Source organism: Python bivittatus, unplaced genomic scaffold, assembly GCF_059951505.1.
Source record: "Python bivittatus isolate LINGU-HERP-01145 unplaced genomic scaffold, Pbiv_v1 ctg000480_np1212, whole genome shotgun sequence".
In the NCBI taxonomy this organism is placed as follows: Eukaryota; Metazoa; Chordata; class Lepidosauria; order Squamata; family Pythonidae; genus Python; species Python bivittatus.
The window spans coordinates 55432163-55459053 of record NW_028277075.1 but is presented as its reverse complement, the minus strand read 5'-3'; the positions used below and the strand labels follow the sequence as shown (position 1 = coordinate 55459053).

The window sequence follows — 26891 nt, the reverse complement described above, 5'->3', positions numbered from 1 at the left end:
TGGTTGGATCTGGCACATTTTTGAACACAATCTTTATTTTGTTGGTTTCTCCGACCATGCTATATTTGGTCCTGTTCTGTTTTTGAAGGCTTGTCTTGACTGATGGACCTCTGAGGGATCCCAAGCCCCATTGCACCATTTCTTTCCCACCTTCCGTTGGATTGGAAAAAATAAAGAAGAGGAAGTCTAAATGCCGTAATTATGAATTTTGCAGCTACAAGAAGTGGAACAGCTGTTAATATAATGGTAAGCTGTTTTCCTTACTTGCAGAGTCCCAGATTAGGAAAGGCTGAAAAAGTAGAGCAGCCTTTAAAAAGGTAGCTAGGAAAATTCCTTCAATATACATATGTATTAAACATCTTGCGTTGTAAAAGAGAACATCCCTATTCAAAGGCAGTAGAATGTGGAATGTTAGATGTTGGGGATGTATAAAGTGCAGTTGACACACAGTTTAGATCAGTGATTCTCAACCTTTTTGAAGCTGCCGCCCCCCTAAGGAGCGGAAAATTTTTCAACGCCACCCTTTGTGAAAATCCTGTAATTTAGGGTATGGGGGGGGGAGTTACTGAATTATAAAAGACAAAAATTTTAAGTAATTTTTTTCAGTAGACTTACACACCAAATTTGTTCGATTTAACTCGATACTTTTGCCCTGGAAGGTAATTGCATTCCTTTTATTAAAATTAAAATGACTAATGCAAAAAAAATGCTTAAATGCTCTTTTATGTAAATACGTTTATTTCAAAATGCTGTAAATATGTTTATTTACAAAGAACTAATAAAGAACTAATAAGTGCACTTACCTAGCCGACTGGCCAAATAAACAGTTAAAGTAAATCGAAACTGAGGGGAAAAAACAGAAATGAAGCGAATGAAAAGCAATTCAAGAAACACGGGTCAAATCAAACATTCATATTGAAAGGACGCTCAACGCACACGCTGCGATTAATCGCGCGGGAAAACAGCTGATGCACGCGCTGTGCTGGTTGGGATCGGAGAAGAATCGTAGTGTCGAGTTCTTCAAGGTCAGCCTACCTAGAATACAAATTCATCTCACCATTCTTAGTAGTGCGTGAGGGCAGCCGTCACATAAGTTCGTTTTATTGCTGGTACAAATGGTGTAAACCGGATAATCGATTTAATAAATTTTTTTGGGAGTTTTAAAATTAAGTTCAAATGCCAAAACATGCTCATCACCCCTCTACCGCCCAAAACATGCCCACCGCCCCCCTACCGCCCAAAACAAGTTCACCGCCCCTCAGCATCCTCCCACCGCCCCCCGGGGGGCGGTACTGCCCCCGTTGAGAACCAATGGTTTAGATCCTTCTTGAAGGCATCAGGACAAGTATGTTGTTAAAACAGTGCTGTTTGAGCCTCTGTCTGGTTTAAGAGTTCTTCTTTTCATGGCTTTTCAGCAAATAGAAATAGGACTTGAAAAAAAATCTTACCATGTGAAGTTTTCAGGATTCTGCATCTTCTCTCTCTCATGCCCTCCTCTCCCAAAAATCAAGGAACATTCCATGCCAAGTGTGCATGTTCAGCCCTTTTCTTTTTTGGTACTTTCCTCTCCCATCAAGTATTTATTATTGTACTTCTGAAAACTGGAGTTCTCCAAGCCTGCTGATAGTGTTGTCTTGTGTTGGATGGTGCCTTTTGTATTAAATGTGGAGTGACTCTTAGAGAACTGATATCAGCCTTAGTGCTCTTTAAATTTGTCAGCTTACATCTACCTACAATACAACTTGCCTGATTAGATTCAGCATCAAATTTAATGCCTCATGCCTGGTGGCCCATTCCCATTCCACTCCTTTTTTATTTTAGGATAACACAAATGTTTCAGAATATTTACCAAGGTTACAGTCTCTCACCACCTTTTTCCCCAAGATAGTTTCTTGGTCTGAGTCGAAAGGGAGGGAGGGAGGGAAAAATGAGTGTTTGAGGCAGTACAATCGTGGTAATTCTCTGTGGCCACTGTGCCACCCACAAAAAGGCAGAAGTGAATTCTGTATTAGAGCATATTATGTGTCCAAACCTTGGATGAAATGCCCTTCATCTGTATTGCTTCCTGCTCCATTAACTAAGAGCCAAATTATATATTACATAGGGGAAATTTTCAGATAATTCTAGTTGGAATTCTGGCAACTCTGCAATTCACTCACCTAAGTCAATAGTTAGCAGATCTTCTGGTTGTAAGCCAAATGAAATCCCTTGAAAATATCTGGGAACAAATGTTTGAGGTCCAAAAGAAGTAAAGTTTATTAAGATAGTTGCCTGCTGTAACAGCCTGAATTTCTGAGCTTTCTGCCTCAAGGAAAGGAGAAGAATGGAGATACTCTATTTTTCAGTCTTCAATCAGGGAAAGCAGAGCAGAATCAGAACAAAGGAGTTCCTTGCTTGCTATTGCTACACCTAACACCTGTAGGGATCAATAGGATAAAAGGTGCAAAGAGTCGATACTTCTGGTGCTTCATTTCCAATATTAAATTCAGCTCATTCAGCCTTAACAATCTGGTATTCTCCCCTGCTACTGTGATCAATAGCCATGCTGGCTAGTGGATTACAGTTGTTGTATTCTATGCATTCAGAGGATACCAAGGTAGGCTGACCTAGTTTCTTTCATGCTTTTTTTTTTTTCTTAAATTAGTTGCAGCAGAGAGAATCTAGACCAAGACTACAGTGTTAGAACTCTCCTCTTGAAACAAAGACAGAATGATAATCTTTTCTCCCATCACTGAAACTGGAATATGGCAAGAAAATGAAAATGTCACTGGCTCCAATAATTGTGGAATAACGTAAAATACAACACCAAAATAATCAAGCCATTCTGAAAGTGCACCTCTATACTACAAATTTAAATTGTTTTTACAGCAATGGAGTAGTCATGGCACCCCTTCAAAACATTCTGGGAATATTAGTTTGATCAAAGTAATGCAATTTCTGTGTTATAATTTCTGATCTCACAAAACTATACTTCTGAAATTTCAAGTTTGATAATTCAGTGGTGGGCAACATGGTGCCACTCAGCATCAATGTATCTCCAGATACCTCACACAACTCCCAATTCTCCCTGACCTTTTAAGATACTTTTTGATAAAAGAAAGTAAATAGGATACTGTAAGGTGAAGCACCAGTCTAATTTATTTATTTACCGAAATCCTGGGCACCAAAAAGGTCCCACTGAGATTACTGAGAGCATCCTAGGTGACTAAACTGCCTTCTGCTAAATGGGTATTTTGTGACCATCATATTTTGTGACTAGTCAAGTATCCCTTGGGAGCTATTTTGTACACTCATCACATGTTCCCAGATGGTAAATAAGCTCCAGCAGAAAGGTGGTTTTCCCATAGGATAAATGTTTAAAGAATAATCAATTGTGCAAATATGTTCTGTGAATTTAAAAAAACAACTCCTCGTAGAAATAAAAGTGTTGGCATCTTTTCCACCAAAAGGCTCCCAAATCAAATTGCACTATACAGCAGATAAGCCAATTCTTTGCTTCAAGAAAATACATGTTATTTATCTGGAAATTTAAAATCTCATCTAATCCATGGCTGTGATACCAAATTTTCTGAGCACTACTTTGCTTCCTTAACTCATAATGTGTCTCTCTACAAGAAAAAAACTGGCAAGAATTCTGGACTTTCAAAGTTCATATTGGAAAAACCCATGAGAGAATCTGCATGCCAGCAGCAAGGAGCACCTTTAGATTCCCAAATGCATGCAATGCAATCCATGGGGCTTCCTTATGGGGCTTCTCCAGCAAAGCAAGCTGGGAACAATCACTCTCAGTTCCATCTACAGGACCAGCTATAAACTAATGAGTAGATAATATTTTTTATTTGGTCTATTAAAAAATCCCCCGATATTCCAGTAGAATGGGGATACACAACCAGTGATTCCAGGGTCACATATGATCCCACAAAGCTGCAACAGAATCACACTTTTTAATGTGAAAGAATGGGGAAAATATTAAATATATGGGTAATGATTCCTATAAACTATATTTGAATTTCATTGAATTATAGTAATTTGCTGTCCTTGCTCACTTTGCTCTTGCCACATTTCCTTTTACAGAACAGCTCTGCGAGTCCTATTGTTTCCCTCTCTTTTCCCATGAGATAATGGAGTTCAATCCCTCACAGTCTTTCCCTCACTTTTATGCAGGACATTTCTTTTGCAAGAGAATGGGAAGTTCCTACACATGGTAGATTTCACGGTCACAGAACCACCCCTCACAAAGGAGCTCCATATTTGTCTCACAAAGATGAGGCATTCTAAATCAGAGTGAAAGCATTTAAAAAATCAATCAAGTATACTTTAATAGAATTTTATCATATTTTATTTTGGTCAGCACAGTAATAAACACTCAAGTAATAAATTCATCAAACCAATGGCATAGTTACCTAGACAAATATATATATATATATATATTTCTTTTAAACTAGGGATATATATAGTGCAGTTCATCTTGCAAACACAGAATTTTCTTCTTCTTTTTAAATATATATATAAATGTTATAAATATTAACTAGAGTAATGACAGACATAAAGAAAAAATATTTCCAAGCACTTGTACTTTGTCAATAATGTCATAGTCAATGCTAAACGGATGTTGCCAATCCAGCTGCAGAAAGCCAAACTATAACTTATTAAATAAAACATGGACACAGCGGTCTAGAAGTAGATATATTTTAGCTATACTGTAGCATATTCTCTTCAAATATAGACTGAACAAATAAAATTAACAGAAGTTGATACAACTCCGAAAATGTTGGCTGTGCATTCATTGGAAATAGCTTCCAATACTTTGATTGATTTTAATAATGGTTCTTAACAGTGTAAGTGCATATTCAACACAAATTTGTATTTGATAAGTTAATAAGGATGCAATGTGTATAATTTTTTTTTTGCATCCCATTATATTGATATTGGCACAGACACACACAGAGACACACACACACAACTCTACTGAAGTTCCTTTCTAGCAAAGCACTTAATTAATATATTGTAATTAGAAGCATATCTATGATGCTAACTATATGGCCCATGGAATTCAAGGCTAGTAATCATAGCAACTCAAGCTTGATATAATGGCTTGAGCTGTACTAAGGACAGAAGCTCAGTAGGAATAACTTGATTGAAGAGCAACAGTTATGGAAGATTATCTACAGAATAGCTCCTCATATTCTTAGAGAGTGAATGTATGTTAAAACAGCTGTCCAGTACATATTGCTTGACACCTTTGTTTGTATAAGTGACTGTGCAAGCAAGGAATAGCTCTTAGGATCATCCTGCATCTTGTCATAATAGTGCAAAGATGATTAAGTAGATCTATGCATTTTTATATGCATGCTGCTGTAGTTTTATGACTGCTGCAGCATACTCCAACTTGCACGCCAGCTCATTTGTAGTGGAATCGTAAGATGAATGGAAAGTAAACATCCTGTGTGAATTGACTGCACAGTCTCAATAGGCTTATTCTAAGGCTAATTCACAGTTAATCAGATGTTTCAAAAACATAACCCAGAAAAATATCACATTGCAAAATGTCCAGGTACATAAGTATTAATAGATGGAAAGAAGGAATTACAAGAAGCACTGCCTGGAAGAGTTCAAAGGCAAAGATCTGGTCCAATGTTATTGGCCTAGAAGATGATGTCAAAAAATTCAGGCAGAGTGCAACATAACATACAGCAGAACAAACTTCTCACAGTGTCTAGAATATTATAGTTGGAAATATGATTATAGCCTGCCTGGAAATTTTAAGTCATGAAGAGGGTAGGAGATATGGTTATAACTGTTTGGTAACTGTTGATATTCTTGGGAATCTAGCAGTCATGCATTAGTAAGAAGCCCAAAGAAAGTATGGCTAGAAACAAAGACAATGAATATGATGTCCCAGAGAGACTCTTTCCTGTGACATTTAATACATACACACATGTTTATCTTACTATAATCTATGCTCAAACAAGTTCTGAACAACAAGACTGGATCAGTCTTAGAATACCACATTTTTAGATTCTTTGGCAAGTACGAGTATATCAGGAAAAAAATACATTACTAGCAATAAGTGGAACACCATGATGGATACAGAGGATCAAGTACTTTGCCATTAAAATTATGCATTCATATTTAAATCTGGAATGCTAGTAGACAAGCAAAAAAGAGACTGAGTTCTCAAATTTAATAACATATTGTTATGCAGCAAAATTAGCATATGATAATCATACAGTAAATATTAGCATTGAAACTAGCAGATACTGAACTTCTCTTCAAGGCTGTGTTGTGATTTAAAAAATAAAATCTGGCTTCCAACCTCTTCCTATTAACATCAATATTTCATATGGAAGGAAAGTTCTGAAAATTCTGAGAAATACATACATTTGAAAAATACATAGGACTTGATTCAAAGTAATCCTTCTGAGAATAGAAGGGTACTTTTCATTTGTGGGAAAAAATGCATGAAGCTGCTACTGGAAGAAATTAAGGAGGTGATTTTCATAGATTCTCCTTGTTCCCCCTCACATACAACTCTGGAATCCCTACCAATTCTTTGGAACATGGAAGAGAGGGGACAAATTAATGAAAATGATGCCTCCTTTCATTTCCCCCCAAAGAACCATTTCATAAGTAAAATGCTACTCAGTGGGAACTCTAGATCAAGTTGTATTACTACAATCAACCATTATGCAAACTCTAATCCTCTGAATAATAATAATAATAATAATAATAATAATAATAATAATAATAATAATAATTTTTTAAAAATCCTCCACAACCTGTGTGAATTGTTCAGATGAAAGCTCTTCAGTGCAAATAGGCTCTTTTGTCTCATCCAGTGATGTCCAATAATTCATTGTTATCCACTGAAAAATATGTTCTGTAAAGCTGATCACCAGAAGTCATTCATTGCAGCTAAACACAATTGGTTCCAAAAAGAAAGTTACAAAATTGTCTTCTCCCCAACCCCATCCCCAATTTTGCAGTAGGCAGTTTATTTCACAAATCCAGTTGTAACAAAAATGAGGTTTCAGTAGAGTCTGGAAAAATAAATACTTTCATACTTGGATGGCCATACTGAGAACACCATTTTTAAGACTGGACTCAGATGTCCGTTTACACATCATTATCCAGATTTTCAGGATGATAAATGAAAGTCTGAAGCTGTTCTAAACTCCTGAAAAATAGCTGTTGTTTCATTTAGCTACAAGTCTAGCTGTAGTCTAGTAGGTTGATGTTACTGGTATTGAGATCTTCTGATTCAACCACACAGTATTTCTCTTTCTCCAAAGCCAGCACTACATTCTCTTCATGCATCAGAAGTGCTGAAATGAGATGAATGGGACAGTCTCTCAAAAGAGAGTTACTTTTTGGCTTTTTCCCCACCTCCCAACTCCTGGAGCAAAGATATGCCCAGTGGACGCTCTGCTCATGCAACATATCCAAGCTGCACACTCCGTGAGAGCCAGGGCTACTCCCCATTCTTCTGATGGGAAAAATCACAAGGCAAGCCTGAGCAATGCCATCTGTATGGCTAGCACAAGCAAATCTGGAGGAAAAAGGTACCTGCCTTTTCCAGGGACACTTCCCAGGCTTCCAGTTGTGTGCTACAGCACTGAACCAGGAGCGCAGGTGGCTGCCATGAGGATGTGCCCTAGGAAATAACTGTTTAGCAAGTAAGGCACCTCATAATTTTTTTTCCAGTTGTGTGTAAATCTTACAAATCCCATCTCTCTCTAATGTCTGACATATTTAAGGGAAAAGGGAGCTGACAACAAAAGTATTTGGAGCAACTTTAAATGTTTAATTTATTGTAGCATTAAATGTTTTGTCAGAAGAACTTATTTCATAAGAGTCAACTTTATGACAGGACCAGACCAAGATGGTTTGCTGCCTGAGGGGAGCCTATTGTCCATCTCCCACTTGAATAAAAAGCACAGCATCCAAAGCTAGTTAAGACTTTTAGACACCAAAGGCAGAAAAATGCTCTACCATTAAAAATATGGTAACAAATTAAATATTGCTTCTTTCCTCTCATGATATCTGACATCAACTGCCTGAGGCAGCCATATTATCTCTCCCAAAGTACACACATAAATAGTTTAGGAACAAAGCAGTAACATGGCTCTCTTCAGAACTTGATATATTGAACAGTATATCATTATTTTCTTTCTTTTGGAAACACGTGGCAAGCAGTGAGTTAAAACAGAAAGTCTAGTATGGAATACTGAAAGCCAGTAGAAGATCTGGAGAAAATATCTATTAGTTGTATGACATATTTTGGATCAAGATCAAAATTTTGAATTATATTTAACCTGATCATAGTACTATATTTACATTTCAAAGTTCTAGAAAACATGTATTTAGGGCCAATTTATACCACCCAACTGGTATGGTCATAAGCACCTTAGGAGAAATGATAAAATGCCATCAAAGAAAATAAGTTCAAGAGTTATTGAACGGGGAACACATTTCTAGGCACAAGAATATACAGACGTGGCTCATTAATCATTGAAAAACCCAAGCTTTCCACCACATACTTCTCAGTCCTGAAAGCATTCTGGGCACTCATTCACTCTACTTTTCAATAGTGTAATAAATACACCATGGCTAGCACATGGTGAACAATCATGAGAGCTCTCTGGCACAAACAAGATTTTACCCCAACCATTTGTCCCACATACCATGCTAATAATTTAACTGCATGACATCATCTTAAATCTCAGTATAGCCTGACAGTTAAAACACTCACTTCTCTTCATGAATAGAAGCATTACTGACAAAAGGAATTTCTTCCTTGTCTGTCTTCCCCAGGATCAGATTTTGTTTCTCCAAGTTTATCACACACTAAGAAATAAATAAAGGTGAATAAAAGAAAATACATTAGAAAATAGGTTAAGAATACTTGGGGTAAAAAGGATAAGGATATGCAAAAGGAAGATGATCAAGGAAAGAGAAGTTTACCTTCAAATATTTCAGTGTTTGTAATCCCAGAGAGAAGCTTTTCTCATTACCTTCTGAAAAAAAAAATACAGAAGATATTCAGAGTGATGCAATTTTTTTTTTAAAGCTCTATAGGAGCTCTGTTCCTATGAAGCATATTAAGGATATAATGAAATATTGATGCTTTTCTCAATTCCTTCTCTCCACTGGATGTCCAGAACATCTTCTAGAAGTGCATTCCCATTTTGGCAGATTTCAAGTGCACTCCAAGTACCACCAAAATAATGGCAGAGTTTTGCAATTTTTTATTCTCCAAATGTTGAAAAAAATGTTCATCTTGGAATCTTCCAATACAGAAAAAGAGCTGAAAATATTATGTCTTGTTCTCAATCACATAATTGACTCACTTGCTATGTTCTTGTGACCCTTGGAAGTTAAAATATAATGTAAATTGAAAATGTGTTCTCCAGCTGCAAAAGATTGTTCCTACTGTATTACATATCTGTGTTACATACATGTCCCACTACTTCCATCTCTAGCAAACAAGATTTTGTATTTCAAAATCCTACACAATCGATATAATCAGGAGTTGTTATTAAATTTTAGAGGCCACACAATTCTAGAACAACTCTGGGCAGCTTACAGTTAAAAAGACAGAAAACAGTAAGAACAAAAAAAGCCTGTGTCTAGGCAAACTGCACTCTATATACTATAAAACACAGCTGACAAAGGCTCCACAACCACCCTACCCAAAGGCCTGAGAAAACAGCCAATTTGTAAAAGACTTCCAGAACATCATCAGGGTGGAAACAACATGGATCTCTGGGGGGATATAATTCCAGAGGGCAATTATGGGTTAAAAACAGTTTTCTCATTCATGGTGCTCAAAAATTTACTGGCGAAAGGCTTGGCTGCATGGCATCTATCTCGCTATAAACACTTACCAGCCACAACAACTGCAGAACAATCTACATGAACAGTCCCCATTGTAAGAGGCAGATGTTCCAGATGACCAATCACTTTCATATTATGTGGCAATGAAATCTTCTCACCTTCCGCTTTGTAGGACTTCATATGCTCCTTTAGCCTGAAGATTGAAATAAAACTCTGTGAATATCAGAAGTATGCTCATTTTAGGGAGGTGGGCAATATATGTTGCAATCTACATACTAACCCTGAAGATAGACAACTCCCATTAATTAATTGAGCATCTGACATGAAGCTAGCTAGCACAGATAGAGAAATGAACCTTCCCCCGCAAATGTGAAGGGATGCCTACTGTGGAAAGCAGAGAAGGTGCCCTCTTCCCTGGTATTCAGGCCAGATGTGCTTTTTCAGCAAGGACACCTCTTTCTAGGCAAACTACTGGTAAAGTTATATATATAATTTACTAGATCTCAATACCAGGCATGCATGACAAAGCACAAATCCTTCTCCTTTTTTAAAGCTCTTTTTACTTGCTAATTATTAAAACATATATTTACAATAACATATTATGATGGGTTATATAAAAAGTAGCCATAGCAAGAAGAAATCTTAAAAATTAGTTATCTTCCCTTTCTTTGCAGTTTGACCTTCGATTCATAAGCAAGATTCACCTAGTCCCGCCTTAGGCACAAAGCCAGCTGGGTGATCTTGGGCCAGTCACTCTCTCTCAGCCCTGGGAAAGAGGCCATGGCAAGCCATTTCTGAAAATGCTGTCAGAAAAACTGCAGGGACTTGTCTAGGCAATTGCCAGAAGTCAATGCTGACTTGAAGGCATTTAAAAAAGGGGAGGGGGATGTACAAAACATTTTAACCTTGCAGCATTTTCAAACAACTGTTTCAAGCATTCCAACTTTGAAATAAAACAGAAATGCTTTGAGAGTTTTATTTCAAAGTCAGAATACTGTTATAAATAGTTTGAAATAGCATTGTTTCAAGCATTCCAACTCTTCTGAGCTTCTGCTCTACAGTGTTTAACTTCTGCCTATTCCAGTTCTCTGTGTATGTAGCATATGCAGGTGTGATTGCTCTTTTTAAGTGATAAACTTTTCAGAATGTATTTTGCTTGCTGTCCGTACAGCAGGGTTTTTTAATGCTATTGTAGAGAGTAAGGAAGATGACCTTGATGGGAACATCCAGGCTTCATCGCCTACACAAAAGGGCTAAAACATTTTTTAAATCAGAATGTCCAGATAACGTCCAGAAGCGACTTAGACACATACCTCCCTAATTCACTGAACTATAAGGAGGAGGAGGTACAGCACAGACTTGCGAGATTCTGTTATAGCCAATCTCAACAAAAGCAGTTTTAGCCATCCTGTGGAGTTGATTTCATGGTCTGATCTACCTAGTGGAGCTGACAGATATATAGAAGTATAACTCTCCACCCTTATTAAAATGCCAAGTGCCTGTTGACTGTTAAAAATAATGTATATATATAATAGTTCTCATTGCTTTCTATGTGTTAATTGAGCTCCTTGGTGGGACTTCTATAATTAACTGATGACTAAATTTTTTTTGCTAAAAACCCCAGAGGCGGTTGATTAGATTCAGTGCACTTCAGTACACTGATTCAATACACTTCAATTCTACAGTATATTTTTAAAGTTTGCAAAAACATTTTTTTGAAAATAATCTCTTTAGTCATTTTTTCTGCAAACTGGTTGGCTGCAATCTGCATGGATTGGCACCCCCCTGTGCTATAGTGAATAATGACAGAGGAAGGGACTCATACGTGTTCCTATTGTTTCCTATGGCCAGAACACTCAAAACATTTCATACTTTGTTTTTCTGGAATGCAAATGACTCAGAATGTTCTAACAGAACATTTTGAGTTAGGCTATTTGCTCCAAGCTTGAAACAAAACACGCTTTCCTTTTTGTCCATACTCCTAATGAGCACATGCTACAATACATTTCATCATGGACAAAAAATTACATATTAGAAAAAATATGTTTGAGGTTTTGACCAAATATGTAAACTTATACAAAAATGTTGTTGAACTAAACTTGCAGCTAGTATAGTTAGAAACCAAGCAAAAATAGAATAAGCATATGTATACAGTATAGGCTCTAATGTAGACATTCAGCCAGTGGCTCACTGGTGTTTAGTATCTGAGATTTTTCTACATTCATGTTCTTAAACTTGTAAAATCTTATCTTCTTTTCCAACTGAAAAACTAAGCAATAAGGGTCCTAAAAATTCTCTCATATTGCCCACAACTATGATCAGTCCTGCACCCAATACTATCCACCCACCTAAAACGGAGCACTTTCACACTGAAGGATTCCAGGAATACTAAAACCGGCTTTTCCCAAACAGATGCACTAGACTGCAATAGCTAGTTTATAACCAACGTGTTTTGTCATGTTAACTGGGAATTATAATTGTAATCCAAAGCATTTTAAGTATAACAGGTTGGGGAAGGTAAATCTTAATATTGATCCCATTTTAGTGGTTTCTCTATTATTACTTACTTTACATTGTAAGCTCAGCTCTATAAGTGACTGCTATTGCACCTATGATCAAAATGATGTATTTTTAAAGTTTGAGTCAAGCTCAACTACTGGTGACCATATGGACACATCCATGTAACCTTCTAGGCAACAATATGGATGTGATTTGTCAATGCTTTCTTCTGAAATATTTCTTAAACATGCCAGACTAACCTAGTATCTATTTGAAGTCCAAAGTCTGTCTGTCTTTTTGCTATCGTGCATAAAATATTACTATGCATGCCTGCTTCCCCAAGTTAGAGGTTGTTGCAGGAGTACCACTACTTGTTCGTTTCTTATAAAAAGCCCATCTCTTTCAGGCTGAATATAATTTGCATGGTCTTCATGGACATGCCCATGTAGCTTTCTTGGGAGCAGCAGCAAAACGTTTTGTCATTTCCTTCTTCTGGAATGCTTTTTCAACTTCTCAGTCTAGCCTGAAGCTTGGGTATTTCCTAGTGGTTTCCCCACCCTGCTTAGCTTCTGAGCCTGAGACATGTTTACTGAATGGCAAGAAGATGGAATCTCTTTTCCTGAACTCACCAAGAGTACTTCAAAGAAAGAGAAATAATTCTAACTCATGCTAGTGAATGTGAGAAAGCAGAAAGTTCAGATGAATTGGCAACAATGGGAGAGACTATATAAAAATTACTACTGGTTATATAAAGATGTACTGGCTAAATATTGTTTTATGAACTAAAATTATGAAAAATATGGTTAAAAATGTTTAAAGGGCAAAGTAGGACTAGTGATATAATTGCATCTTCAACAATATGGGTTAGATATGGTGTCTAATCAACATACACTGAGAAAAGAGAATTTGAAATATTGAACTAGGAGACCATTTTCTGGAGCATCTGTTTGCTTCAGTTCATGGTTTCTAAGCCACTTTTTTACAGGGAAGGACAGCAAGGATGTTTGTGCTAAGAAGCAGATTGTGCTATTCTGCCTTCATGGAAAATAGGAAAAAATTAGTTAAGATAATTTTAACAATTGGCAAACCTTTCATATTTTGCTAATACACAATGTTCTATTGCTCTGTCGAGTAGCAAATGTGAATCATGGAGACACTTTTAGTGTTTGACCTTTTTGCTGTTCCCTTACATAAGGGATATACAATCTGTGGTCTTCCAAGTGGTTCCCTATAGTCCTGGGTGTGATTCCCAAAGCCGCCCACAAAAAGATCTCCAAAGTGTAATTTTTAACATGACAGGAGAAGAAAAATAGCAAATACTGAGAAACTAGATTATATTAAATTCAAATTGAGTTTTTGTGCTGACCCCACTCACTTTTGGAATGAGGTCCCCAGCATCCCACTTCAAGTATGGTCCTCAGTTAAAAAAACAGTGCCCCCCTCTGAAACAAAATCATATCTATAGAGTTCTCATGGAGGGTCTTGCAGATTTTTTTCAAGTGTTTCCATATCACTTATTTACAATTGCGGATTGTTTTTCTTTTTTCCCTTATAGGTTTTTGTTTGTTATTTTTGCTAAATTCACATGCCACCTTTTCTCTAGGAACTCAAGGCAACTTACATAGGGATCTCCCTTTATTTTAGCCCCATAACAACAGCCCTGTAAGCTAAGCCAAAACAGAGTGACTGGCCCAAAGTCACCCACTGAATTTCTATTGCTGAGGGTAGATTTCTATCTTGACTCTTTGATGTTAGTCCAATACCTTAACCACCATAAGATACTATCTATCATGGGCATTTTTACAATTTCTTTCACCTCCCTCTGGGGATTTGCATATGATCTTATTTTAGAGCTCAGCTGGTTTATGTGGAGTTTCCCAGTGTGGAGATTTTAAACTGAAAATTTAATCCTGCCCCCTTCAGCTAAATTCATACAACATGTAACACAACACAAACCAAAACCCCCAGTGTATAAGCAACAGTCAAGATTGGGATGTGTGGAAAGTTAGCTTTCTGCCGTTGATCTAAAAATGTTGTAAGTGCGTTGTGGGGGAACAAACTTTCCCCATAGGTATTACTCAGAACAGAGCCAGGTTGGTGTAGCGGTTAAGGCATCAGGCTAGAAACTGGGAAATTGTGAGTTCTAGTCCCGCCTAGGCACAAAGCCAGCTGGGTGACCTTGGGCCAGTCACTCTTTCTCAGCCCTTGGAAGAAGGCAATGGCAAACCACTTCTGAAAAAGCTTGCCAAGTAAACTGCAGGGACTAGTCCAGGCAGTTGCTAGGAGTCAGCACTGATTTGAAGACGTTAAAAAAAACAAAACAAAAACCTCAGAACAGCAACTAACTAGGAATATGCACAATAGCAACATCTTGAAACAATGAGGATACAATACAAAGTTCAGTGCAAAGGAAGACAGAAATCCACAGTCACACAGGCTAGGAATTTCAATAGGTGCACCTTCACATAGGGATACAGTAGAAGCTTGATTTAAAGAGCAATTTGGGGGAATGAGCTGTCTATAAAATCTAAACATCTGCTACATTTGAATATATATCATCATTTATGTCAATTTATGTCATTTGTGTAAATGTCATGATTTGTAATAAAACCCTCAATTTAACAGACGTTAGTAAATCAAACAGGGTGAAGTCTGAACAAAAACGTGTCCACTGTATCCGGCTCGTTAACCTGAGGTTTTACTGTATAAAGAAAACAGCACCTGCTACAATTCTTTCCACATGTAAAAGTTCAGAAGTCCTCTCCTACTGATTCTGGACCAGAGCGGGGCAAACGTTTTTCTGCCAAAGGCCATGTTTCAGCACAGGAAATTTAACTGGAAGTGGATTCCATGCCAGTGGCAGGCAAGCCCTGAATTGCAAATGGGGGGAGCTACCCACCTTCTTTCTCTGATACCATTTTTCTTTCCCTTTCTCTGCTCAGAATATGCTGGCAAGAATATACTGGGAACAAAGGACTCTTCAAGAGGTCCGCCTAGAGCTTCTGAAATAGGCTGTGGAGCACAAATAATTAAACCAAGGAACATACCTAGTCCTACAGACATGGCTTACTCACCAGTACCCTAGCCCAGTGGCCTGAATCATACAGCTAACCAACACCCATATTATACAGCTGCCAGAACCACCCAATGTGTGTGATCTGTTTTATGGAGATCTTAAGAAATAAAATGAACACCTTAAGACTTGTGGAGATTTAAGGCACAATTTTACCCGTCCTTCCTTCCCCATCAGGCCCACTGTCTGAGCAAACCCACTTTTGAAATTCAGTCCTCAGAATGCTGTACAGAGCCCTCTGTGGCCCTCAAGACTATATCCTTGCCCTAGATACAGCCATAAGGACAAGTCTGTACAAGTTTTTTAGGTTCAAGGGACACACTGGTCTTTTGATGGCCTGCCAGGGAGCCACAATTCAAAAATGAATTGATCAACAAGTTAGCTAAGTATAGGGTGGATGGCATAATAAAGTCGATACATAGTTGGCTCAAAAGTCAGACTCAAAAAGTGCTCAACAATTTTTCTTCATCAAACTTCAGTCCTGGTGCTACAAACTTCAGTCCTGGCCTTGTGTAAAAAAACAATAGAGGAAATGCTTTCAAATATGCAGATGATATAAAATTTAATGGGACAGCTAATACTTTAGAAGAAAGAAATAACATTTAAAACAATGTTGATAGTGTAGAAAAATGGGCTAATAATAAGAGAGTGAAATTTAACAAATGAAATAGAGATAAATGCAAAGTTTTTCACTTAGGAAACAAGAAATCCAATGTACAGGAATAAGATCAGGGGTAATTGATTTGGTAATAATGTTTGTGAAAAAGATCTTGAAATAATAACAAACTGAAATAGTTTGCCTACTTTCCAGTTTACAGAACTAAACATTCCCTTTTATTCTGTGTTGGTCAGATCCCATCTTAACTACTATGTCCAGTTTTCAGTACCATACTTTAAGAAGGATTCAAATAAATTTGAGCAAGTTCAAAGAAGGAAAAAAAAAAAAGAATGATCAGGGGACTAGAAATTAAACCTCATTAAATGAAATTAAAGAAATTGGAAATGCCTTGTGAAAATGCACTGAGGGGGATATGTTATAATTCTTTATATACCTGAAAGATTATCATACAGAAGAAGGCCAAGATCATTCCAGTGAACATGATACAGGACAATGGAGTTAAGTGATAAGGAGGCAGATTGCAGCTAAAGGTTAGGAAAAGTTTTCTAACAGTAAGGGCAATTCAGCAATGAAATCAATTATCCAAAGAGGTGAAGCATTCCTCTTCACTTAAAGTGTTCATGCAGAGGTTGGATAATCTTCTGTTTAATCTTCATTTTTTAAAATTAATATCTTTCTTTGTAGACCACAAGAATGATGGATATTATCTATCAACTGTAGCAATGCATAAGAAAATAAACCTTGGCAATCTTGTTAAGTACAGACTGGGTGATTTGTATATCAGATAGATCTACAGATGATTATCTTACAAAACCTTTTCTTCACAAATCCACACTAACTTGTAGTTTGTCTTGATACTTACATATCAGTTGCTGTATGATCTCTAGAATCTTCCAGGGTACCGATATTAGATTGACTGACCTGTGGTTTTGTCTCCTCCTTTTCCCCCATTTTGGATAAGAATGACATTTGCCAGTATCTGGGATTTCACCCCGGATTCTCAAAAGTAAGAAACAGAAGTTCAGCCAGACCACAAAGTTTCTTTAGTATCATAGCATGCAAAACAATCGGCCTTGGAGGTCTGAACTCATGCAAGATCAGTAAGTATTCCCTTGCTATATTTTCTGTCAAGCTCAGGCTAAAAAATCCTATTCACAACTGCCCAATGGGACATATATCCTTAAAGATGACTGAGCCAAAATAGGAGTTGAATAGTTCTATGTTCTTTTCATTATATGTTAGCATTTTATCATCTTTACTGAGCAGCTGATAAACCATTTTTCCTTCCTTTTATTTTCACCATACTGAAGAAGCTTTTTTTTTTTATTCTTGGCATCATCAGTTTGTTTTCAGTTTCAGAATTCGGTGATTTCATTTTCCTGATACCATCTCTACAAATCCAAGTTATCAGTTTTTATTCTTCCATGTGTCCTCTCTCTCTTTCCACAGACTATAACAGTCCTTTTTTCCCCAGATCATTCTTTTTTTACCTAATTTTTTAGCAGCTTGCACCTATTTCTTCTGTGGCTGAATTTTATTTAGCAATGATCTGTTTATTAAAATCTGCTTTTCTGAAGTCCAAGATACATGGCACAGGGTCTGGTTCCTTGAGGGACCAACTGTCTCCCATAGTATCTGCCCAGCTGATTCGATATTGCAGGGTTGGCAAGTTCTGAGTCCATTCAACAATACCACCTATCAGGACCCTGGAAGTGCACCTTCTCTGTAGCAGCGCCTGCCCTCTGGAATGAGGTTCCCCTTGCAATCCGGATGGCACCCACCCTGCTGTTTAGAAAGGCCTTGAAGACCTGGCTCTCTGTCCAGGCCTTTGGTGAGGGACAGTGAAGACCCCTTGCTTTGTTCCTGTCCAATCTGTTCCTCTCACCATCTTTTATCTTTTCAAAAAAAATCTGTTTTTTTGTATTTCCTTTGTTTTAGTTGTTGTGAACCACACAGAGTCATTGGGAATCGGGTAACATAAAATTAATAAAGACATTCAAATATATTCAGGTTTAGGTGCTCTTAAAATCAGGAGTACCATTATTTCAATATTAGTCCTCTTCCCAAATTCCTACTTATTTCACTTTGTTAAGTTTTCCTTATTAGGTTCAAGCAAGAATAGCTGATCTGTTCCTTAATCTACCTTCTAAATGGAAGAAAACTTACTGTATGTGAGATGAGCGGCTATATAAATATGATTAATAACTAATCATATTTTTATTTATTTACTAATTAAGTAAATAAATAAAACCAACAGCAAGAGAAGTCTGACATTTTCTGGAAGGATATGCTTGACAGAGTTTACCTCCCATATGATTAGGGTAATTCTACTTCTTCCTGTATTCTGGAAAGATCCACAATGTGCTTTTAGAAATTTTTGCCTACTTCTTTTACTTATTGGAGAGTCTGTAGGAGATATCAACAACTGTATTGCTTTTATTCCCTCTACTTATTTTAAATCAGATGGTCAACAATGGCACCAAATTCATTGCCAGAATATCCAAATATGCAAACCTGTGCAGATTTGGATATTCTGATATACTGTAGAGTGCAATTTCTTCTCCCTTTCTATTATTGCTTCTGTTTCTTTTAAACAAGTTATATATCCTTCAATTTCTGTATTCCAATCAATCTGTATTCAATTTCTAGTATTCCACTAGATCTCAGTGATACTATATGAGAAGAAATATGATGTAACTGGTAAGAGTTCAACCTCATCTTATTTTTCTCATACTCTTGAGCATCAGTGCTCAAGAAAACCATGAATATTACATGCTAATGCTCTTCCTGATTTCTCATTAACTGATTTAAAAGACTCCAGCATAATTACTCTCCCCCTTCCTCCCATGGTCACAATTCCTTCTCTGAAAATCTTATTTCTGGGTTTTCATCTTCAATTTTCACAATATTCAGTTTAAAACTCTACTATCAAGCTCATTACACCTCATCCAAACATATTCTTTCCAAACCTTATGAGATGCAACCATTTTGTGCAGCAAACACACAGATGATGCTATTTTCAAGTCCAAGGTGATATGGTTACAGCTGCTGTTGGTAGTATCATTTTTTCCACAAAAAAACAGGACAGGATAACCTTTAGTAATTTTATTCTTAATAATAATACAAGTAATCATATTTAAAATAGTTGAATATCAATATTTAATTGCAGGATGACCTTTAGCACAATCTTTCTTTCCATTTTCTTTTATTGGAGTGACAGTGAATGGGTAAGCAATTCATGAATCAGAACAAAATATTCCTGAAGGCAATCACAGTTGTTTGCTGTTCTTTCCCTTTGCGTTGGCCTTTGTTCCCGCACAAAACTATCTAAAAACGCTTTAGTCTGAAAGCAATCATTCTGCCTTGTTCTATGAGAACCTGTTTTTATTTGTACCATCTTTAAGGTACTTTTCTCCTGTTCCCTTCTGCAAGATGAGTCATTCATGACTGATTCATGACCTATGCAGAGATGAGCCAACGGTAAAGGCACTTTGATGCTGCTTCTTTGAAGGATCTATTTTCCTGTCTATTAATGGTGTTACATGGTTAACAAAAGACAGGAAAAAATGTTCCTTTTCCCAATATACTCAGCATCTTCTTTCTTTTTTCTTCCAGCTTCACATTGTTAGATATAATACTGTATGTTGCCAATTCAAACCCCCCCCCCCCCGTAAATAACTGGTTTTCTTTTCTTTGGCTGTAATTTCTAAATATTCTGATGCAATGTACCCCTTTTTACCAATGTCCACTGCAATTATGCCATCTCTATTTTTATTATTACATTTTATTCCATTCTTATTCCAACACATTCAAAATATAACAGATTTGGCTTGGAAGCAGTCTGAGATAATACTGTCAGTCTACATTAACAGCAAAAGTAGACAAAAATTCTGCTTGCAAAAACTTGCTTCTCTTAACTAAACACTGAAATCTACAAAATGGAACCAAACACAAAAGGGTGGCTCAGTGGGAGGTTTTAATTAACTGCAACATTGCAAACCTACCTTTGAGTTACTACTAAGATACTAATGAATGCTGACCCTTCCCTCAAGCCTTGGGTTACTACTCAGATACCAATGGATGCTAACTGTTCCCCCAGGCCTTGGGCTAGGGTAGGTGCCTGTAGAAGTTTATATGATTCTTTGCTTTTATGGATGCACATGGTCTTTTATTATTATTCACTATTTTTGACATTGTAAACCACCCAGAATCTTATGGATTTGGGGGGCCTCTAAATTATATAAATGAATACATACATACATGCATATATATTGAACATGCTGTGTTGTTGCTATTTTTTTTTTAAAGAAAATAAATCGGAAACCCTTACTTATCAACTGCAAAACATCCAACAATCTACCAGTAGATCCTGATTTACTTTCCTGTCCATCTTTATCCCAGAAAAGTAAGAAGCTGAAAGGTAAGTTGAAAGGTAACTTGGCATTTACACATATAACTCTCATAACTGAGTTCTTCATTAGGTATGTATTTTAATCTATAATATTTAAATCACATAGTACTGGAGTCTCACCTGCAGAAAACACTTTCTGGTATCATACAGAAAGCTTGCTTTACATTCTGAAATGTTACACCTCGTGAAGTTACAGAAAATGTCCACAAAATGCTACTACCTCCACACCATGCCCAGTTTCATTTTTTATAAGTACTGCATGCATTCCCACTGCATACAAAGCTAGAGAATTTCAGAACAAAGGAGGAAAGGTATGACATGCCAGCTTGTCATGTAAATAAGGTTCTGTGAACATTTTTTTATAAAATGAAAAAATAAGTGGCAACAATAATACTAATAGTAACAGTCAAGTGAAACTGGGTTACCAGGCAAGATACAGTAAAAAGAAAAATCTGAGAGAAATGCCAGTAACGAGGGACTTTCTAAGCAATATTCAATGTAGAACGGATTAAACAGAGCACATCACAAGACATCTCTATCAAGTATGCGCTCAGAAAAAGCAGGAGGAGGAAACAAAGTAAAATCAAAGTAGAAGACAGGAATTACAGAAATGAATGCTAGCCTACTATAACGCTGAAAAGTGCAGAAGCTTGAAGAGGAAGTTATGCATGATATGCAGTATAACATGTCACATAAGTTTCAAGTAGGTTCCGATTAAAGCAACAGAAATGAACTTCTCCTGGGCAATTAAAACACAGATTTATTACTTTTTAAAACTTGACAGTACTATGCAGTCCCATGCAATGGAATAGCTTCAGAAGAGACAACACTACAAGAAAAAGTTGGCTACGCCTATGTCACTAGAGAAGTAGACCCCAATTCTGCTATTCCAAAAACAGTGCCTCTGCAGAGCCTACCCCCTTTCTCACAGTTTCCAGCATACAAATTCTGCTGCTCGCTGCAGGAAGAAAACATAAATGAAGTAAAAATCTGGTTTGTTATTTAATTTGCTGAAAATGCTGCAGGCAATTGCTAAAGAGATTGTGGATGATGAAGAAAACACTTAAAAATTCCAAAGTGTTTTTTTTTTTATTAAAACTTTCTATACACAGGAATGCTTAAATGGGCATTTATGGTATTGGGCATACCATAAATTTTAAAGGCTGAAACCAAAGAGAGTCCCTATGTGTTCATCTTTTCAAGGGAGAAAAAAACAGGCAATTTGTACACTTCAACTCATTTCCCCCTTAAAAACTAGAGAATGTAAGACTTTGAGAAAAACATCATCTGTGTTTTCAGGAATAAATCAGTCATGTTGATAGCTGTGCAAAAGGAGACACCCACAACCAAAGAGTGGTGGTGAAACTAATAATTAAGACAGGCAAACCTCACATTTTGAAGTTTCCCACTATATCAAAGGGTTTGATAATGTAAAATGCTTTTGTTGAATTTCCACTGAATTTCTAATTTAAAATTAGTACATTTTTACTAGCAATCAAAATACACCTTTTCATTTTTTTTAAAAAAGGACCATGACCAGTTCCCTTATCTAAAGATGAGTTGGCACAAAAGTGTGTTCTATGCTGCCCTTTTGGGCAGTCATTATTTCTGACTGAGATACATGGCCAAAGAAATGATCGGCATATGGTAAGGACTACGTTCAATGTTCTTCTTCCTACCACCATCCCTACTCCCACCACAATAAATATAGGCTATAATTTCTTTGATGGAACAGCACAAAGCCTCTAAGCCTGTAAGTTTTTAAAATTAAATCTTAACATCAGGGATTTGGGGGTTAAATCTGCTTTGTTCTGTGAAATCTCTGCTACCAAAGACCCAATTTATGAGCTTAATTGTCACAATTCACTGGTATGATTTATCTATCTGTTATTAGATCCATTCTCTTCCGTTCTCAGATGTTCTGGGATTTTCTCCTGTAACCAAATATGAGGGAGTGAAAGGAGGCCATGTGTAAATAAAGACACAATTAGGAGAAGGAAGAGAGCATGGTTTTTAGAAATCAAATCCTATATATCAAGGGTGCAGAATCTGAAGGCCCCAGGGCCTCATGCAATCCCCCAAAATCTTGGGAGATCAACAGCGTGCTCCAAATGTATGTATGTATGTATGTATGTATTATTTATATATAAAATTTGTCACCGCCCATCTCGTTGAAATGACTCTGGGCAGTTTATAGCAGAGATAAAATTAATTAAAATACAATTTAAAAACAATAATAAATAGCTTCCAAGAAAGATGGAGAATTGGCGAATAACTCAGGGAGCGTCGTCAGGGCGCTAACCACCCCCAGGTAGGGTTAGAGCTCATGTCGTCCCATGCACGCTGGCAGAGCCAGGTCTTTAATCCTTTTCGGAAAGCTGGAAGGGTAGGGGCCTGCCACACCTCGGAGGGGAGAATATTCCAAAGGTTGGAGGCAACAGCAGAGAAGGCTCTCCTCCTGGGCCCTGCCAGCTGACATTCTCTTGCTGACAGGGTCCGCAACATGCCCTCTCTGCCTGACCAAGTAGGACGTGTTGATTAATGGGGATGAGACGATCCCTCAGGTAACCAGGACCCATGCCATGTAGGGCTTTAAAGGTGATAACCAATACCTTGAATTGGACTGGGAAGCAATTGGACTCCCGCAGCAAAGGTGTTACATGTCCCATCCTAGGGGCACCTAATATCATCCGTGTGGCTGCATTTTGAACCAGCTATAGCTTCCAGATACTCTACAAGGGTAGCCCCATGTACAGCGCATTGCATTAGTCTAACCAAGAGATGACCAGGGCATAAGTGACTGACTGGAGAGCCTCCTGATCCAAGAATGGGCGTAACTGGCGTACCACACGAAGGCGGGCAAAGCTCCTCCTGGCCGTGGCTGCCACCTACTCCTTGAGCAGGAGTCACAAGTCCAGGAGAACCCCCAGATTACATACCAGGTCTGTCTGGGGCAGTGCAACCCCATCCAAAACCAAAGGTGGTAAGTTCTCGGATACAGAGGAGCCCCCAACCCACAGCCACTCCATCTTACCAGTGTTCAGCTGAAGCCTATCATTCCCCATCCAGACCCACACAGACCTCCATGCACCGCGAAAATTTGCCTTTCCATTGTAATAGAGAAAATGATTAAATATGTTTTAATTAATTTTATTATGTTTATATTCAAATTAGATTTTTAAAAATCTTAGTCCTACTCTCCTTTTGAATGCAGCCCGCAGCAAATAAAGCAAAGTCTAGTATGGCCCTCAGCCCCCCAACAGGGTGTGTGTGTGTGTGTGTGTGTGTGTGTGTGTGTGTATACTATATACTAATAATAAATAAATGATTGGTAGCTGGAGAAGGTAACAAAATGCAAAAAAATAACATGTATTTTGGGGAAAAAATTAAAGGAGGACTGAATATAGCCCCAGTAGTCAAAGAATCCTAGATCCAGTGGGAAGAGGAATAGAATGGAATGCCTTGGATAAGGACATGGCTGGAATGCATCACATTTTGTGACAGGTCCTAAAAGCTAACATTTCACAAAGTAGCAGGGCACTGTTTCAAGGGCTGCTCTTGCAATGTCTTTAGCCTAAAGCTATACAAAGAGACTATTCTAACCGAATAAGACTTTTAAAATAAAATATTGTATCAAGTCAATCCTCACTTCAGAGAAGACCCTATAGAAAAAATGGAGTAATAGGATCTAACTACTATAATTATCAAAGCAATCTATGATTTTATAATCAATAACTTGCATTTCAGCAAGCTCACTTCTCATTTTAGCTAACAAGTAACAAGCAGTGCCTCTGAGAAGGTTACTAGCTGACCAGGAAAAACAATAAAAATATGGTTCTGGTCTATTCTTTTGTCACTATCAACAGCTTGCTATGCAGGGTCAAGTTTTTGACAGCATGGAAACAGACATCATTTTCACTAATTTCCTGCCAAACATCTATGAAAAGCATGATTACAGGGGTCAGGGTAACATGCAGCTTTCCTCATGTTGCAGAACTTCATCCCAACAGCTCCAGCCAACATACCCAAAGGTGACAGATACTGGAAAAGGCACCTGGAGGGCCAAAAGTTGTCCATCCCTGTGCTAAAACAAGAGAAGCCTCAGCCTGCATTCCAGTCCCGCTTCAGAAATATACCTACTGGATCCAGTGAGAAGGAAATAAAGGTGCCAGCTCCTCAGCAAGAAATACTACTGCTTTACAGTGTAGAACTACTACTAAATGTATGATGACGACTTTGGGTAATGAGAATGTAAATTGCTCAGCAGTGTTCAGTTCATTACAGGCACAACCACTGAGAACTACAGTATTACATAAATAAGTCATTACAACTACAGAAAATTGGCATTTATTTTCTCAGCAATCAGTGTGGGATGGCCCCTAGGCTGTAAATTGTTATTGATGAAATAATCTCAAGGTTTCATCACCACCAGAATAAGAATTTTCCAGGCTATTTTAGAAATAGGAAAAAAAATTAGACTGAATTACCATTGGGATAAAACTCTTTCCCAATATGCAGTACTATTCTAAATTTATAGAAAAATGGTTCTATTGTTCCAGACTTATATTGTTTAAAATTGTATGCATTAAGAATTGGTTTGAAAGACAGATGATCATTTAGCTGTTTTAGCTTCTTTCTAAACAGAGTTTTATACCAATTCAAGAACTTGTAAACACTGTTTAACAAAAGATGAATGTAAAGGAACAATAAAAGCTATCTATATACATACTGTGACACTAGATGCTTCTTTCAAGATCATTAATCTGTGACAGAAAGAGAGGGTACTATGGCTGCCCAAGGAAATGTTGTTTAGAGTCAGAATATTTGATTCAGTACCATTGTTGTTAATAGAAGTTCTGTAATTTATTCCATAATTTTCTTTTCTCCCTTTTTGCAGTTAACAAATACTTAGCTGAGCTTGCAACCTCAAAAGTAACCTTAGGACCTAAATCTGTATCTGAGCAGTCCAATGCTCAGGTTTGAGCATTGTTACCATTAATTAGGTAATAATGACCTAAGCTTGTAAGAGCAAGAGAATTTAATTACTGTACATTAGCCTACAAGAGCACTGCTTACCCTAATCTCTCCAAACATGCAGATGAAATTATATTGCGTTGGCATCCAGTATCAACCACAACTTGCAATTCCTTCCCAGCACACTGTAGAGAGAAATATAGCATTTTTGTAAAAAATCAGGTGATGGTAAATCTGTATTTCTATTGTTTTTTATACAGTTCTAGAAACAAGTTATATCTCCACCCCCACCCCTAAGTATTTGGGACACAGTAACTGTGTCCACATAGAACATTTATCCACACTTGACTTAACCAAGGGTTATTCAGTTTTCCCAATAAACTTAATAAAGCAAAGTACCACAAATTACAGCAAGGGCCGAAGATGCACAAAACACTTGACTAAAATCTAGTTGGATACTTTGTGGTCCAATGGGTCATACAAATCCAATCTTTGGTTTTACTTATTGATTAGATTTTTATCCTGCTTTTCACTTAGGAGCTCAAGGCAGCATATATAGCTCACAACAACTCTGCCATAATGGAGAATACATGTAGCTCAGGGTTGACTTGTTGGGATCCTGATGTTCTCTGAGCTTGCGTCTCTTCCTGCAGACCTAGCCTGTTAATGAAACCTCTGCAGAAGAGAAGCATGCTTAGGAAACACCAAGAAACCAACATCACAACAACTCTGTGACATAAGCTGAACTGAGAGACAATGACTCACCCAAAGTCCACCCAGTGAGCTTATACTATTAAGGGTAGAGTTTTCCCAATTAAAATGTACAGTGGTACCTCGGGTTACGAACACCTCTGTTAACGAACTTTTTGGGTTACGACCAGCTCCGGCTGCAAAAATTTACCTCGGTTTGCGAACTCCGCCTCAGGGTACGAGCAGGATACGTGGCCATTTTCCCTCCCGTGACACGGTCCATGGCCATTTTTCCGCCCCTGACACGTGGTCATAGGGAGGGGGACTCTCCCTCCAAGCAACAGCCGCCTCCCTGTCCTCCACGCCAGAACGGATTAATGGTAATTACATTGAACCTTACGGGGAAATTTGCTTCGGGTTGCGACCAATTTGGGTTGTGGCCAGAGTCACAGAACGAATTAAGTTCATAAACCGAGGTTCCACTGTATTTCATATACTAAAGTTCAAAACCCCATAATGAAGCCATCCTTTTTTTAGGTCTCTTATATGGGAAAACAAAATGGAGAAATTTTAAGATGTGCAAATGCTGTTAGAAAGACAGTGGGCAATATACAGTCTGTGCGAGAAATGTTTGCTAAAAAAAAAAAAGTTAAACCAGTTGTATATGAAAGTGTACTTCTGCCCTCTTTTTATATGGAAGTGGGAGCTGGATATGTCAGAAGAAACACAAAGATAAGTTGAATGCAGTGGGAATGGAGTATTTAAGAAAAGTCTGCGTGGTAAAATGG

The 26891-nt window shown here is 37.5% G+C and overlaps 1 protein-coding gene across 3 annotated transcripts in view; it reads right to left on the bottom strand.

Moving 5' to 3' along the window:
• Nucleotides 1–4346: 4346 nt before the first annotated feature.
• NRIP3 (nuclear receptor interacting protein 3) overlaps nucleotides 4347–26891 on the bottom strand; it is a 38186-nt gene continuing 15641 nt past the window's right edge. The window contains exons 3-8 of one of the 3 annotated variants that reach the window (XM_088145964.1): nucleotides 25516–25598; nucleotides 9888–10030; nucleotides 8965–9017; nucleotides 8753–8847; nucleotides 7571–7665; nucleotides 4347–7325 (exon numbers count right to left, since the gene is read on the bottom strand). In XM_088145964.1, coding sequence (XP_088002090.1) covers nucleotides 7608–7665; nucleotides 8753–8847; nucleotides 8965–9017; nucleotides 9888–10030; nucleotides 25516–25598 — 432 coding nt within the window. In that variant the 3' untranslated portion in view covers nucleotides 4347–7325; nucleotides 7571–7607. The remainder of the gene's footprint in view (nucleotides 7326–7570; nucleotides 7666–8752; nucleotides 8848–8964; nucleotides 9018–9887; nucleotides 10031–25515; nucleotides 25599–26891) is intronic. The other 2 variants (XM_007421133.3, XM_007421135.3) reach the window with 2 other exon arrangements.